At 42.0% G+C, this 17,989-nt stretch overlaps 1 protein-coding gene across 5 annotated transcripts in view; it reads right to left on the minus strand.

The window, feature by feature from the left end:
• The window catches only part of INO80D (INO80 complex subunit D), a 46,243-nt gene extending 29,324 nt beyond the window's left edge, over positions 1-16,919 (minus strand). For 3 of the 5 annotated variants that reach the window (XM_072874500.1, XM_072874498.1, XM_072874503.1), the window contains exons 1-5: positions 16,551-16,919; positions 15,134-15,203; positions 7,170-7,265; positions 6,816-7,062; positions 334-1,082 (exon numbers count right to left, since the gene is read on the minus strand). In XM_072874500.1, the coding sequence (XP_072730601.1) occupies positions 334-1,082; positions 6,816-7,033 (967 nt within the window). In that variant the 5' untranslated portion in view covers positions 7,034-7,062; positions 7,170-7,265; positions 15,134-15,203; positions 16,551-16,919. Of the gene's footprint in view, positions 1-333; positions 1,083-6,815; positions 7,063-7,169; positions 7,266-15,133; positions 15,586-16,550 lie in introns of those variants that run through there. The other 2 variants (XM_072874502.1, XM_072874499.1) reach the window with 2 other exon arrangements.
• Between the last annotated feature and the right edge of the window lie 1,070 nt (positions 16,920-17,989).

Consider the following 17,989-nt stretch of genomic DNA (forward strand, 5'->3'; position numbering starts at 1 on the left):
CAGCTGTGCCACCTTTACTACTCAAGTTGCAAACCTTCTGTATGATGTCTGTATCACCCAAGCAATGCTTTCTGCACCTTGTTTTGATTTCTCAAATGGTTAACAGGACATTAAGAAGAATAAACAACCAAAATGCCACAAACTATATGCGATGGTTCCAGGCATTCCCTTCATAGAGAACAGGGCTAAAGAAAACACCAAGAGATTACCTAGTTCAGAGTTATTCTGTAAGGACCACACTCAAATGCAGGACATGGCTAGGAAGACATTCCCCTTTTGACTTTTGGTTTCAGGCTAAAAAATAAGCAGGCAGTGCATCTATTATCTACCCACCTAAATGTGGAAACAGATCAGTGTCCAGCTGCTGTTTTCGAGTGCACAGTTTCACCAGTCTCTGTAGCCGGCTCATGCAGGACGAGTGCGGAGAAAAGGCTGTGGCTTTCATGAGGACCCGATCAGTCCTTGGAGGGTCTGTGACAGGAGCCCTAGAGGGTGGCAGGAGAGGCAGAGGTCTCTTGTTAGACAACTGCCGGGCTTGTGCTATAGTGTGTGTGGTGGGTGCCACTCCCTGCATTGGTAGGCTGGTGTTCGGAGGTTGAGGTGACTTGCAGACTACGCCCTGCGGTAGCCCTGTCGGCTTTAACGAAGCTGATGAAGGTGGCAGATGGGAGTGCTGCTGCTGCAGAGGCTGCTGCTGCAAAGGTGCAGGAAGGGGGCTAAAGTGCTCTTGGCGAACTTTTAAAATCTCTGTCTCTCTCTGGCGCTGCCGGTTTTGAGCCAACTTGCTCTGCAACTTTTTCCTCACTGTTGCCCCTTTCTTTAGGTCATCATCCTCCTCGTTGAAAGCAAAGGGGTCTTCTAATTCTGCCTCCAGGTAGTGGAGAGGAAGCCTAGCCCCTGGAGGGGAGAGGGACATCCCATCCAGTCCATTGGGCATCTTCAAGGCCAGGGTGGGCACTGTCAGACTGAAGGCCATAGCATCCATCTGATGCCTGACCTTTACCTCCTCTATGGGATCATTCTTTTTCTTCCTCTCCTTTTTCGGTATAAAGCCAAGTACCTGCAGGTGGCTGTTGCAGTACCTTTGAAAAGTAAAAGCAGTCAGTTATTAATTCAGCTCTTGTAAGTAAAATCTGAAGAAAACAGACATCGCTAAAGGGGAATCCACACACACACATCTCATGCGAATTTACATCAAAACACAAGAGGTTTTATAAGAAGTGTACACAACTGCTTCTAATACAACAGATAACTGTGGTGTTCCCAACCTGTAACAGAAAACAAAAAAACTTACACAAGTGACAATTTGTAATCTTAAGATATAAAAGTCCTCAGTCATTATTCATAGGAGATTCACACACAACCATTCAAAATATTTACTCTCTAATAGGGTAAACACTCACAAAACAAAGCAAACAAAACAAATGGGCTGTCTGATACATAAAACAGTAAGAACTCAAGCCGTTCACTCTGATCGTTTCAAAAGCTCCCAAGAAAAAGTACATTGAAGACTACTTCTTTTCATTCGGCTGTTCTTTCACTGGAATTAGTTAACATTTTCATCAACACACACATTATTGTTATGAATTCCACGTAGTAGGGAGAAGTTTCTTATATGGACAATCTCACTAGAGATACCTGCTGAGAAGGGTCACTATTTGCACTTAACGAACAACTAGCATAAATATTTAAGTTCTGTTTTAGTAGTTTAACATGATGAATTTTGTAGCCAGAGGATTAGCTACATGTTCTTCAAACAAAAACCTAGTTTAAAAGAAATTCTCTGCTGCTAGAAAATGTTTACACTACGCCAGGAATATGTATACATACAATCCACAAACAAGGACTTTAAGCTCTTCTAATATATAAAAGCTTTTGAAGTCATGTTATTAAAAAAAAAAAAGGGAAAAAATCTTTGAAAGTTTGTCATGAAAATTAAAAGGAGAAGAGTTACAATTTATGGCCGCACATAACATACTAAGAAGTAAACAATCAATTTTTGTCTGATTAAAACAAGCAGGTGATAGAAATGTAGGAACCATGATCTGATCCTTTTCCTGTTCCACACAGGCAGGCCCTCCTGCCTCTGTAGAATGCCACCAGCAATCAGACCTCTGCTCTTGCAGGATGCTATCTATAACCTGCAGCTTATAGACAAAAACAAAGATATGAGGGAAAAAGTGATGTCTACATCAAGGTATTAATGAAGAAGTTAAGGACATATCCATGAAGGTATTCATGGATATGAATAAGGGACAAGAAAAGGAAATATACCATGAAGGTATAAAATCTGATCAGTATGAATCTGAGAAGAGTAAGTTTTGTTGAACAAATAGGTTAAAATGAAATTATTCCTGGTCTTCATGGAGAAAAACTAACAGAAAAGCCCAAACCAAACCCCCCAAAAGGTTTAACACTTCAGTTTAGTGACTTTCAACTTGCTGTTCCACCCCTAAAGAAGCAATGTGTGAACTGCTTCTAAAGGGTCCATAAAAGGTAAAAAGGAAAAAGCAAATTCATATATGCTCCTTAACAATCTCCACATGTGTAGTTTCTCGAGGGATCCACACCCATAAGGATTCACAAATCAGAAAAGGCTGAAAAGTACTGCTACTTGTTATTGTCTAAATAATTTCTTAATTACATTAAGTTGTAAAGTAATAAATAAATCTAAGTGAGGCAAGCTGAAAGCCAGCAACATGTGGAGTCCTTGTTAGAATACACTGGAATACTGTAAATTCATACTGAGAGATGCACTAAAAATAAAATTATATAATGAATGCTCAATAAAGCTTCCCTTAAAGTCAACAGCACTATTCCCATAATTAAAATTAAGCACTTTTTAAATATTTTGTTCGAACAAGACTGATGAGATCAGTTAGAACCACACTTTTAGTATGACAGAAGAAAAAACAATCAACAGACAAGACAAACACAATGGAATTTTTTCCCCTCTTATTCCAATAAAAAGAGAGTTTTGCTCAATGTGAATGCTTCCTTTATATTGTTCAGAACTTAAATATTGTCACCTTGTGCTTGTGCAGGAGCAAGGAGGTAAAACTGGCTAGTCCGTTTTCATTGTGAAAACCGAAGAGAAAGCAAAAGATGGAAAATGTTAATAAACCTATGAAAAGGTAATTAGCTTGCTAACATTCTCTGAGTTTTAGGCTATTAAGGGTTTTGCTTGTTTGTTTAACAGCATCATTTTTATATGGCAGAGAATAAAGCTTTGGCTCTTCAACTGACCATACTGCATCACCGAAAGCCAACAATATCTTACACAGGCATCACCTCTAGCCACAAACCTATAGATGTCAGGCTACAAGATAATGAAAATATAGATCACATGCACTTGCAGACTCCAGTACACATTGACTTGGCTCTGTGCTTTAGGCTCTGTCTATCAACTCTCTGTCTTCCAGCATAACCGAGGCTGATACACTTTGCGTGCTGGATTAAAAGGAGAAAGAAGAAGCTGGAAAGAGCACCTTAAGTCTTCTCTGGGTAGAGAAGATTACATGCAGGCAGTTTTGGCTAGGCATAATTTATTAGCACAAACTCAACCTTGGCCTTGCCAGGCTCTAACTGGTCCCATGTGGAGCCAGGCAGGCACGCACACCCACTTCCCCATCCTTCAGGTTTCGGGATGGCTTTTTAGTTGACCCTGGCACAAACTGGCTCTGACTTTACACAGTGCTGCAGAGCCTGGTGCAGACATTAACTGACTCCACTGGAACCAGTCTATAACCAGCTGAGTTAAGGCAATAAACTCTTTGGAACAGATGTAATGCCAGGGAAGGTGTTAGTAGTCCATGCTCCATGGAAGACAGGCTACTGGGAAGACTGGAATAGCATTGGCAAGTAGCACAGTCCCTTTCACATGGCTCTGAGCATGAAACCCACTAGGGTCAAGCTGGCCTTACAAGAGCGAATTCTGATGTGCCGGTCTTAGTGGCACAGTTCGTCACTTCTATAACCTGCCTGTGAGTTATTCTCAGCTGACAGTATCACATTATCTAATATAGTTTTTCCCCCTTCCCTACTCAGTGCCAAAGGCACTTATTCTGTGCAGGTGAGGTTGAATGCAGTCAGCACATACGGTAAGAGCGGTGGGTTGGTATCCATTAAAACTATTGTAATATGAAGCACACAAAAGATGACGGGCTCTGGAGGCTTCAGCTGGACAGTTTCCCACATCACTGGGAGGGCAAGGATCCAGACAGCAAGGTCTTCCACCTACAACTGCATTCTGCTTCCCAGTACATCCCAGACTGGTATCAAGTTCTGCCACTTATTTAAAGGAAGATCCAAATAAACTGCAGAGCATCTTGCATATTAACAAAGTATTTCAAGATTCTCTTGAAAGAGGAGAATTAGAGATAAAATGGTGTTTAACCCAGCTAAATTCTAATGACCCTATACTTAATTATTAAGTTGAATTTCATTATCTATGTGTATATAAAGATCTTTGGATAAGAATGAATTAGAAGACGTATTCAGAGGAAATACGTATATCCCGTATATATTATTTAAAAAAACAAGATAGTGAATAGAGAAACTAGACTTCAAATAAGGCAATGAAGTCATGCACTATTAATAGATTTAATTTGTAGAATGTTAATGGTTAATAAGAAATCTAATAATATAGCAGCATATTAAACATCTTTGTGGCTGGTAGCATCTCATTTGTCTGGGGTCAAGTGATAATTTTTTTTAATTATCTGTGGACAGACTATGAAGCTTTTGGCATATAATGCACGCATCCTGTTAAGACATTTTATTTTTTATAATCTTTAAAAGTATCTAAGAAGATAGCTGTCAGAGCATCATACAGCCTGCGTCTGATCATGTACAGTTACATGTCTAAAACTGTGACAAAATGACCATCTGACAGTAATTTTGTACACAGAAAATTAAAAGCTATGAGTGAAGAACTCAGACATAGCAAACATCTTTATATCGAACGGAGTGTGAAAAAAGTCTCCTAAGAAACAGATATAAATTCGCCTGCCAAAAAAAAAATTTAGAGCGGGCACAGTCTTATCACTAGCATTCATTAAATTTTATTGTTAAAATTAAACCGCCCTGTGAAGCAGTCTTTTAAAATATTCTTTCAAAATATCACATCCTCTCATTTGAAATTAAAAGTTTATTTTCTCCTTCAGACACCTGCTGTCCTCTTCAAGTACTGTAATGTGACACTCGACATGCAATTGAATTATTCTAATATAACATACACCAGATGTCATGACCACACTTCACTTTAACTTGAGAAAAATCAAAAAGAACAAAGTGTGAACTCAATTCAAGGTGTAAAGAAAAATCTCAAATTCCATGGGAACATATGAGACCTAAAAAAGTGTCATTAAGTACTATTATTTCTATTGTTTTTAAGTATGACCCCTGGTAAACAGCAACTCTGGCTCAGTCAGCTCTTGCATCTGAAATTACAGCATACCATTTGCGCTAACAATTTCCATGACCATTTCTGCAAGCTTATTTCCAAAGAGCCTCAATTGTACAGTAGCAAAGAAACAGTCACCGACTGTCAAATTACAGCTTAAAGTTATTCATCTTGTGCCACTTGAGCATTTGCCCTACAGCTTTTGACAAACATTCATGTTTTTTTCTCACTTCATCAGTCTCCTCAACTCGAAATGGCAGGTGAAGTGCAAGTTAATTTAGAGCACAGTCCAACTGTTGTTTCAGACAAGAGAGGGAGCTGCGAGCTGAGAAGGAAGTTATATGTAGGGCACAGTGGGAACACTGCTAATAATGCAAAAGGTTAGTGAATGGCAGCTAATAATGTGAAAGGTCAGTGAATAGTCGTTTGATTCTTTTTTGGCATATTTTGTTTATATTTTAGGTTAAAAAAATCATTTCTAACAGAACAAGCCTCAGATAGTTAACACACATTAATTAAATACTGTGTTACTGGCAAAACCTGCAACAATGACTCTGAAAAATCAAAGTCATATATACCTGGCAGCCAAGATTAGACAAATTCTGCTATTTCAACCCAAGCAACACCAATGAGACTGGTGTTCAGGAATTCTTAAAGAGCAAGGAAGAATGTCCTTGTGGTTACAGTATGGGCTGCAATTCAGGAAATCTGGTTTGAATTCCCAGCTCTCCAGCAACTTCAAGCACTATCTCCTGCAAGGCATTTAATACCTGGGCACCTTGGGCATCTTCATTTGGGCAGGGAGGGGGAGAGGAAGGGGAGAAGCAAAGAAGAAAGGGAGTGGACAGCACTTTCCCAGCTGGCTCATCTGTTATCAAGTAAAATTTATTTTATTCCAGTAATACAACACTACAGATCAGTACCAAATCACAAACACTGAATTGTAGTTCTGGATTTGACCCTATGCGTCACTGCTCCCTAAGCCCAGAAGGTATGCATTTTCAACTGTTTGTCCTGAAAAAGTAGATGGAAGTGTGCTTTTGGCACAGCTGGCCAAACAAGCAGACCTTTTTAAGAGCATGTACTGTGAGTGACAAGGCAAATTAATTAGAACAGCAGGTATTGTGTAGCAGGTTTGATCCACAGTTTATGGTGAATTTGAGAAAAGCAATGAACCCCCCCAAAAACTTCCTTGGGAGTAAGTTACTGCCCACTTTCTGAGTACTTGACTCCCACAGAAAATAAAATAAAGTTTACTGGTCTTTAAACAAAACCTTCAAAGGAACATCCTGGAATTCAATCCACTCAGGCCAGTTCCTCCCTCATCCTGAAACCAGGCAGCATCTTAAAAGAAAACTCATGTCTATGTCCCAGCCACTTCCCACTTTGCAGATGGGTAACCACAACTCACCTACGGTCCTCAGATTTGGGGATGGGGTTGGTGCAGCGTTGGCTGTTATACTTGGCCACATATTCACATTGCTTGAAGGGGGCAGTCTTGTCCTCCAGAACGTGTCTGATACAGAAGGCGTAGCCGTTAAGTCGCCTCTGCTTGCACAGTTTGGGGCTATATGAGCACAAGGGCTTATTGTCAACCTCAGAGAAGTGTATGTGTTTGCCTTCATACATCACGTGACTCTATTCCTTGTGAACATCAGCTGAAAGAACCAAAATATTAAGACAAATCACATAAGGGAAAAAAAAAAGCATTCAGTTCTAGATTGTGCGTTTCATTTTGGCCGGAAAGAGGGATCCAAAACAATACCTGATTTTAAATCTTCTGTACCATATCAATGTTAAGAGAGAGCCCCAAGGACACCACTATCCTGGAATGATGATGAATCAAGATGAAGCAGATTGTCTAAGGAAAATATCAAAAAGGTCAAAGTCAGTCAGAATAAAATAGATATTATTACCGCTTAATAAGTAAGTGGCCAGATGTAGCCACTAAATCTGTGGTTCCGCTAGCATCCAATAAGCCAAATCCGCTAGCACAGTAGTTTTCAATCAGTAGTCACAGGTCTTTGGAAACCGTGAAAGGAAATTATTGGGGGAAAAAAAATTCTACTGCCACCGCACTTAAACCTGTTACACACAACTCCACTCATCTACCAGAAAGTGATTAGGAGCTACAAGTTGAAAAAGGTTAAGCGTCATATTACATCACTTGCTTTCAGAAATCAAGTTGAATGATTAACCCATTTGATTGCAGAGGTTTTACTTCAAGTACCTTTGCTTACAAAAACGCTGGCAACGCTACCCTTGCTCTGCAAAATTTTAATTTCGTCAGGCAGTCCAAGAAAGCATTTTTTTTTTAAAAAAAGCTTTCTTTACCACACCTGACAAACAGTTTTCAGGTCTTGTAGGTGCCCACAGCTTCTGCAAGCATCAATATGCAGTCCTTCCTGAGGTCATTATGGTTCTTCAGAGCTCTTCCTACCTTACTGTACTTATTTTAGGTAAAGGCAGGCATTAATAATGTCAGAGGCAGTACTCCCATCAATGCCAGAAGGGCTGAAATGTCATTTCAGCAAGGGGCTGGGGTGTTTTCCCCCTAAAATAGACTCCTACAGTGCAACAAAAAAACAAATCCATGCAATCATAAGGTACTTTTTAATTTCCTAACCCTATGGAGTCTTTGGCAATCATCTTTAAAAACAAAACAAAGCAAAACAAAAAAAAAAACAAAGACCCACCCCAAAGGAGCTTCAAATAAAATTAACAGTACACATATTCTGCAGCTACTCTGCTACACCCAGCTTAGCCTGCAAAAGGCAGCTTTTATTCAGAAAGGCCATCCTGAAGCACTGGAATAAACTCTTTTGAACATGGTATATTCAGTACTCAGTTCAGTTTCATATGTGTTATATACCAAACAAAGGAATGTACATAGAGGTGATATTCAGGAAATATGTAATAAATCAGAGGCATGTGACAAATGTTAGCACCTCAATCAACTTACTTGTTCCCAAGGCCCGAAATGTCAAGAACATGATCGCAAGAGAGAGCCTACACAGACTTTGCAGGAAAGATGCAGTTTCCTCTTGTGAAGGTACAAGCCTTCACTTCCCACTGTATAAAAGAACCTTGAGAAAATGACAAGTACTATGGCATTGGGAGAATCTAGAAAAGCAAATTTAAGTCACTAGGGCAAAACAAAACACCCTATCACACCTCTAACAGTAAACTGCATAAACCAGGCCTTTCATTAGCGTATATCTAGCTGTAGAAGCAGAAGGACAGAAGACTATTAAAAATTTAAAAACACACTTAAAATTCTTTAAACAGTTGTATATGCACAGGTGCAGCATACACAGCATACAGAACGGAGACACGCGCTACAAAATGTAACTAGCACAAGTGCAAGCGACCTGATTAATCATTTGACAATAATAAGGATCATTTCGTATTTCCTCTTTACACCCATAGTTCCCTTTCCATGTACACATACAAGCACACACACCCAGGGGCAGGGGCCTCGCACTTTGCTTAAACCAGATAGCCACAACACAAGCACGGACATCTAATCCAATTCCAATCACCTTTCCCAACTTCTCTCAATGCATGGAAGCACATGAAAGTACAGAGCACATACTATATATATTTGAACCTAATCATTGGAGTACAACCCTTCACAATGCATCAGTCCTAAGAACAAAAAAGTTCATTTTTGGCTGTGCCCTTCAAAAACACAGAATAGGAAGAGGGAACTACGTCGTCTTTAGCATGCTGAGAACCAAATAACCCTTTCAGACACCTTTGTTAAGGCAGATACTGACATGCACTTCAGTATTATCCAGCAACAACATGAAAGAAAAAATAAATCCCATGGTGACATGCCCAATATGGGAGCTGTGACCCAGGTTTGGGTCCCATTTGTTTGAGACACAGCCTCTTCCACTACCATGGCAGAAAAAGTAATCAAATTAGTCTTAACTAATTGCATCTCATACACAGAACCAAGCTGGAGAGAAAGACTTTTGCCCTGGAGTTTGCTCCTCTCAACAGTTAACCAAAGATCATATTTGGCAGTATACTGGACAGGATGAAAAACTTGAAAGAACAAGTGTACCTTGCAGTTGGGTGACTCACATGCTGCTCTCTTATTTCTTTCTGTTTTATTTACCACCTTCTTTTAAGTTACTACTATCATGCTTTGCAGAGTTTTTGACAGATCAATGACCTTCTCCTCTTTTGCACAACCCAGCAACATTTCTTTTCTGAAGGTTATCAAGCAACAGACCAAAGAAAAAGAGTTCCTCAGAACGGTTCCAAAGTAAACAGCAAGAAACGCATACCTGGTATGCCTCCGTTAAGCTTCTGTAAAGAAACTGCTCTGCAGTTCCCCACCACTATAATCCTGGATTTATTCTTGTGCCCCCAGTCTTATTTTTGGATTTAACTCATAATTAAGTCTTATTTTTGCATTTAACTTGACTGTGTCAAGGCAGGCATAGTATTTTACTTCTCACTTGTCTGAAAGATACAGGGCACAAGTACAATGCCATACGAAACATTTAAGCAAAAATACTGACAATAATCCTCAGGGAAACCAATGAGCTTGAACATTAATTTTTGGGTCTATATATACACTAAGAGAAGCTCATGCAAATATAACCATGTTAAAAATCCTGATAGGAATCAATTACTGCAACTACAGTGTAACGAACAAAAAGAAAGCTAATATATCGAGCAGCCAATGTTATATAAAAAAAACCCTACAGCAACTCTCTCAAACTTGCAGTTATATCTTTATTGGTAGATTCCTATGCAGACTTCCCAAAAGACAGTGGCACTATGTGGATACACTGCCAGGATCAGAGACTGAAGTTGTACTTAATCTAAACAGATATTTTTCTTTTTACTTCCATAGCATACCATATATATATATATATATATAACAAAGACTTTTAAATCTATTGATTCTGATTTAATCCGATGCAGTATTTTATTTTGAACAAAATATACAGGAGTTCTTAACAGAGCTTTTTGCTGCGACATAAAAAGTAGCACAAGCATGGAATAGGCACATGTTGCTTAACTGAAGAGAACTGAAACTACACTTAGCTAAATAGTGGGTGGGGGAGAAATTATTTTTGTCCCACAGGATTCAGTAAGAGATGACGGAAACATGGACTTCCCCTGGAAAAATCAAATGCTTAAGCAGCTGTACTTCACTGCAAAAACATCAGGGTACAAAACTTTCTGAAAGCTGTTTCGGGTTTTGCATTTATACTCTACATTGAAGCTCTAGAAATGTTCAACAGAAACATAATTCATGCCTGTGTATGCTCAAACTGGCTTTAGCCACAACCCATAAATGAAAAACCAGAGGCTGCTTCTTGAGGAACCTAGATTTTCCTTAAACAACTGCTTATAAATAAAAGATTTTGAGCTAGTCAGAAGCAACTGGGCAAAGAACAGAAGAGAACCCAAAAATGTGTGCCACTGCCAAATGATGTAAGACATGACTGAGGTTTAAAAAATCATGGTAAGGGATAAGGTGAATATAGAACAGTCGTATACCATATCACACAATATTAGAACTAGGGGTACGTGATGAAGCTAGTAAGAGATTGACTCAAAACATACTAAAGAAGTACCGCTTCATTTTTACTACTCATGGGTAATGAACTGCTGGACTTGCTGTCACAGGAGGCTATGGAAGTAGACAGTATCATCAGGTTCAAAAAGACAATAGAAAAGTTCACGGAGAATGGGAACATAAGTGAGGTACCGGCCAGCATGCCTAATTTAACAAATATGGATGTTGGAGGAGTAAGAGAAGAAAACACTAAAACGTGGCTGGGCTTTCATGCTCTTCCTAAATAGCATCACTTATTCCTACTGCCCAAGACAGGACACTAGGTTGATCTGACCCAGCAGGGGATTTCTTACATTCTTATGAGGTTACCATTAACATTTGTAATTTGATAACACATTCATTTCTCCCCTTCTCCCATTTTTTTATTCCTGAGCAGTTGACTGGAAGAAAATCTCCTCCCTCTGGCAAAAGCCCTATCTGGACGTGTGAAGAGCAAAAACTTAGCATCCCAGCAAGGCTTTATAGGAAGGACAGGCAGGACACGAAGCAAAGCCACGCTCTGCGACCTCATCACTTAGAGCACAGCTACTTGTCCTGCTGTCCTGCTGAGTGCAGCCCCTGGTGGTCCATAAGACAACAGAAGGTGTTTTGCAAAGTCACTGTAAAAAGAGAAATGAAAGACTTAAATACACACAGGTACACATCTGCGCAACCGTCAGTACCTGCTGTCAGGCATAGGAAGAAGCTAGCTCCCAACTGCTTTTAGTACTGGCAAGCAGGCATAATCAGTTCCCTTGCAGTGCACATCAGCTCCAAGACAACAAAGCTGTAGCTCTGCACTCCACATACCCTCTCCCAAAACAGTTAAACAGTCCTTCAGAGAGGCTGGGAAACAGTGTAGCAGCAAACTTTAGGGGTGGGGGTGGGGGGTGGGGGGGGGAATCTTTGCTAGACCATACTGAGTATCAGCATTATATCATACAGAAATTTGGTACTTGACATCATCTGTAGTCTACAGAGAAGTTAATGGCCTAGTCACTATTAGAAAGCCCAAAGCATTATAGCCCCAAAACTCAATTGGTAATTTTGAGGAAACACCATGCTGAAAATATTAGAATATTTTCAATCATGTGGGTTGGATACATTCTTAAAGGTATGCTCAGAACTTGACATTCAACGTACGTAAGACCCTTTTAGGCAATGGAATCCCCAAATGCATTGTAAATTGCAAGGCTATTATATGTCGGTGGTTAAAAATGTATAATTAAGAGGACTGAGCTCATAGCTTCACACATTGCATCCAAACAAAAGCCACGATTAAAGAGGTCTTAACTGTCTTGTTTTGCATTTGCTAATACTAGTGCAGATTTCATGTTAAATTGCTTGGTGTGTTCATGACATCTCACAGACAAGGTACAATAATCTACATATGCTTCCAAAACCCTCAGCTTGGGGCCAGAAGTGGAACATGGATCTCCAAGAACCTCAGCTTTTCCACAAACACAAATTGCATAAATAGTAGTTTTGTTGATTCCTCAACTTGACCAAGAAAGAACAATTCCCTGCGTTGCCACTGTCTGACCCTTTTGCTGAGACTAACAGTAAATACATAGATTTTAAGATGTTTGAGCAACATAGAATTTCCTCCACTCAGAGATGAACAGAGACCATAAAAATCATTGCAAAGAGACACACATTTAAAGCTACCTTACAGTAAAACTTTTCACTCAGTATTAGTAAAAACTATACTATTAGAAAGAAAGCAAAACCACTCCTTTTTTCTATTTCATTCTAAGAGACTTTAGGCAACTAGTACCTCTCTGAAGTGCTCTGTTCTATCAAGAGAAGCTTCACCACATCTAATTGTGGTCGACATCAACACCACAAAGTTGTAACTTCTGTCCCTGTTCTGTGATCTAACCATAACTCTGGCTTAGTTCTGGTCATTTAACAGCTCAGTTCTCTACTACGCTCAGCTACTAAACCAAGTCTGCTGTAATTCTGGAAACAAGAGTCTTTTTGTTAGTAAAAGCAACCAAATTGAGACAGAAAACACTGGGAAGCAACCAAAGTCAACTACAAGAATTCCTGTAGGGAACACTTTCATTAACTAGAGCACAATCCTTCCTCAAGAAGGCCTCTGAGAGCCCTGCACAAGTCGAGGTACTGCACACACATGCAAGTACCCTGACAGATCAAGGCACTTAACATGTTAAGATCCTACTAGACATTTTTAGTTACCACCTGGAATCATACTTTGGACTACTTTTTTTTCCTATGTTAAAATCTACCTAGGAAGATAGAAGCAGCAACATTGTCCTCATTCTGCCTTTTCAGAAAGCTTATTATTCCTTCAACTCTGCAAAAAGACAGTTTATATTGCATAAGGACATCCGATATATTAACAGAAAAGCAGCAGTATATTTTAGGCAATACTGGTAATACAGATTATGCTTCAGAACACAATGCAATAAATACACAATTAAATTTAAGTATTATTCCTAATAATAATAATGGCTAGAGAACTTACAGACTTGTAACAAGTTTCAGTCAACAGCAGAAAACATAACTAAGAGGAGGGAAAGTAACTCTTTTTGTTCCAAAACTGAACAGGTTCTTCTTTTTGTTTTCCTACACAAAATGAACTTAAGCAGAAATTTTAATTTCAGCTGATTCACTCATCTGATAAATAGTACCTTATAGAAAACATGATAAAGACAGCCCAAAGCCTAAAAAACAACAAACATTTAAGACTCTAGGAATTTTAGAAACTTCAAAGGGTTGCTAAAGAGAAAACATGTTAAGTAGGAAGATTCATAACTGTCGCTAAGAGCACATTCCTATAGATTTCAGTAAAATAATTTCCTAAACACAGCTATTCCTGTTTGGCTGACCTAAGGTTCAAGACGGGCTCCATATCTTTGGAAGTCTTTTGAACAAGGATTTCACTATTTGAGCAGAAGGTCTCAGGCCCCTGTCCTGCAATCACATCCTCACAGGCAGATTTTCGTGCTTGCACAGAAGCACACTTATTTCAATGTGGCTATAAACAGGCCCAGGTTTTGCCAGGGCGAGCGAGACTGCAGAAAGGCGGCCTTCAGATGCAGCAACAAATGGAACATTTAGGCCATTGCAACATTGCAGAAATGCACTATAAACATTATCTCAAAATATCAAAACCATGATCCTGAGAGAAAGCAGAGACTAAACATACCACAGCATACCTTGTATCTGTACTTGAACGAAAAAAAGGCTCTAAGTCCAAGTCTTTTATTTATTCAAATAACAGATAACCTGCACTTGCATATGAGGTTAAACAAAATACCTCAGTCTTAATTTTAGTCCCAATGCTGCAAAGACAAACAAGCTTATTTTCACACAATACAGGAATATCATTCTTGCTTCAGTGGGAATACTCAATAAATAAAATAAAGCAGTAGAGCTCGTCATAGAGCAGCCTTTTAGCAGTTATAAGCTATCAAAGTTTCAATATGGTATTACAATAAATTTGTACCTCCTGAGGATTTCCCATACTGTGAGAACACGGTACATGCAACTCTGTAGGACCAGGCCCTATGTACAAATTCATTCACTCATCATAAAAATACTGAAACATCAAAATAACTCCCACTAAGTAAATTTTGGGTTGCTTTCTGTAGATAATTTAGCTTTACAATTAATAAAGCTCGTCTGATGTACGTATGTACAAACAAATCACATAAAAGGCTGAAGATGGCTGCAAAAATGTCACCAGGTTGTAAGCGACAGCTTCATACAAAACACAAGCGCTGCGGTTCATCAGTCAGCAGCGGTACCTGATGGGTACAGCCTTAGCATGAAACACTGCCAGTACAGGGGTGCCCATAGGAGAGGGCACTCGACTACAGGGGAACGATGCATTGCCCTAAATTTGCCAATTTAAGTCTACCAATCCTCAAAAATTGAGAGCAGCCTTAAAATAAACCTTCATCATATGTTGTTAAGTAACAAAGTTAGAACTAACTATAGATATATTTTAATCAGATGGTATAACATAAAGGCTTTAAGGTAAACATTACTGTCATTTCCAAAATTCATTTGAGGTTACCTGTACAAAGCTACTAGCATTTTGAGCTAAAAGACATATTAAGGAACATTTGACCAAAACTAGACACCTCCCGCATTAGAAACCGGAGCTATTTCACCTGTGCGGGGTGAAGCGCGTTGGTGGGTTTTCCAGTGGACTCACTTCACGACTACCAAAAGTTCTTTTCCCTGAAAAAAAGGATCCTTTCATTTTCAGTCCTGGGGGGCAGCGGCACCTCACAGGGACCCCCCACCCCAGCGGGGCCCTGGCCCACGGGGACAGCTAGGGTGCCCCAGTGGGGACATGAGAGGGGGCCAGGGCCCAAGTCCAAACACGGCCCTTGCTGTGTAGGGGCCACTCAGGCGATCCCTTCCCCGGCTGCGGGGCCAGCAGGCTGCTGCCCCTGTCCCGCTGACGCCAACCGGTCCTGGGACAGGGCGGGCGGCTGAGAGACCCCAGCCCGGGCCCCGGCGGGGATGAGGTGGCTACCAGCCCGGCACGTGGCGGGGCACGAAGGCGAGGCCGAGGCAGCCCCTCACTCCTGTCCCTCACTCCCAGCTTCGGGGCCGGTCCGGGGCCTCCATGTGCCGGCAGCTTACGGGGGGGAAGGGGAGCAGTCTGACGGCCCCCTCACACCCCCAAAACCGCCCCCCCCAAAAAAAAAAAAAGTTGTGAGGCGAATGAGCCCGCCGCCGGCCCGGTCGAGGGGGACACCGGGGGGAGGAAGGGGAAACAGGACGGGCGGGGGGGGGCCGCGTCCCGGGGCGCCCCCGCCCCGCCGGCCCCGTCCCCACGGCCGCGGGCGCGGGGCGGGCGGCGGCGGCGAGGGGGGGGAGGACCCTAAAAATACCGCGAAACTTTCCAGGCCGCGGCCGGCGCGGCCCCGCACGCCCCGCGGGACCGGGACCGGGACCGCCTCCGCCGCGGCGGCCCCGGACCGGGCTGAGGGAGGGGGGGCGCCCCCCCCCCCCTCCGGCCACCGCCACCGCCGCTCATTAAAAGTGATTTCGGCAAATTAATGCCGCCCCCAGCCCCCCCGTCCCGCGGCCCCCCTCGCCCCGCCGCCCCGCGCGGGAGGGGGGGGGGAGGGGAGCGGCCCCGGCCGAGGCGCCCCGCCGCCCCCCCCCAGCCACCAAGCTGCGGCGGCGGCAGGGCTCGGCCCGCTTTGGGCCCGGGGCCCGGCGCGGGGGGCCCGGCGGGGCGGGGAGCGGAGCTGCCGGGCCGCGCCGCGCTGAGGCCTGGCGCCCCCCCGCCCCCGTTCTCCCCCGCCGCCCTTCACCTCCCGGGCAAAGGCGCCGTCGCGCCGCGGCCCGACCCTCCCGCTGGGCCCCGGCGACCGTCTCACCCCCCTTCGGCGCTCGTCTCGGCGCCCGAAAGCCTCAAAAACCCCGCCGGCTCCCCTCACCCCCCTCTGCGGCCTACACCGCCCCGGCCGATCCCCGGCCTCGCGTAGCCCGCCTCCCCGCCCGCCCTGCACCCTTCGCACCGCCTGCCGCGCTACGCGAGCCCGGGGATGCAGGCCGGGCCTGGCTTACCTTTCCAGCTGCTTTTTTTTTCTCCTCTCTCTCCTCTCCCCCCTTTCCCTCTGTTGGGCTGACAGATCAGAGTTTCCTCCCCAGCAGAGGGACTGGGAATGGGCTCGGGCTCTGTGCTGAGGAGCTGCTGCCCCCCTGGCTCTGAGAAGATCCTGCTTTTTGTGGGGAGGAAGCTTTGGGGGCTCTTTATTATTTTAAAACTACAAAGTGCTCAGAGGGTAGGTGATTATTAAGGGGAATCCCTGAATATATTCTCCAGCAAAGAAGGCAGGGCTGCTGGGGCTGCTCAAGAAGAGAGCCAGCAGCCTCCTACAGCACCACTACAGGCACTGAGAGGACATAACATCAGAGAGCGGCTCCTCTGCCCTCCAAAACAACAACTTTCCTACCATCTTGGAGGTAGTAGAGAGGGAGAGAGGGAGGGGGAAAAGAAGTACAGAAGGTTTTTATAAAGTGTCAATTTGGGGGAGGGAGCCAAATGGCCAAAACCAAATTTTTTAATAATTTATGTGACTTTTAATTTTGAATAAAAATAAAATACAAAGGCATGTGGCTGAAGAAATAATTTTATTTATAACCTGTTAAGATCAGCTTTCTGGAAAAAAATTAAAAGGAGGTACGGTAAAAAATACATTTTTAGTAACTTTGTTTTTATTTAAAAATTAAAAATTCGGGTTTTTTTCCTGTAATTTATAAAGTTGATAACTTTTTTGTCGTTGTGTGATAGTTCTAAAAATTAATGTGTAATTGTGAAAGTTAGTGCAACTTTTTTTTGGGACTCGTACTTTCGGTAGAACAGCTGAGATTGAGGTGGGATAGTTTGGCGTAACTGTACCATTACATCTTTCTCTCTCTCAAGACATTGTAAATAAAACTGAATGTACAGGTAGGAAAAAACAGCTTTTTTAATGTTTTTTTTTTTCCTATAGTAGGCCATGTAGAGAAGCTGTGGGGGATTTAATGCAAGTGAGTGGAACCTGTGATATGTATCTGAGAAATTCTGCTAATCTGTCATAAATTTAGCATTGTCTGCCCTTCAGGATGGGATGTGGAAAACTAAAGCTCATAGCAAGAAATTTGGAGGCAATAGTTTAGTTTTGTTTCTAATGTTTTCAAAGCACTTTGCAGCCTTCTAAAATCTGTTTTGGTTCTTTTTAAGTTACTGTTTTGATTTGGGGGCTTTCTTCCTGATATTTATGGATACTATTATTCCTGACTTCGTCTTGACAGAGTTGAGAAATGCTATTAATTTATACTACAATATATTGTAATATAAAATAGTTGTTGTGTTTTTCTTTGTTGCAGATGTTTTTATTAGATTGTAAAAAATATATGAAATGCTGTCAAAACAATGTGAGATGCTACCATGTATCTATAGGTGAAGACACTGATCGCTGTATTCAGAAGACCTACGATAATGTTTCTTGAAATAGGATCAT

Source organism: Ciconia boyciana, chromosome 10, assembly GCF_034638445.1.
Source record: "Ciconia boyciana chromosome 10, ASM3463844v1, whole genome shotgun sequence".
Lineage (NCBI taxonomy): Eukaryota > Metazoa > Chordata > Aves > Ciconiiformes > Ciconiidae > Ciconia > Ciconia boyciana.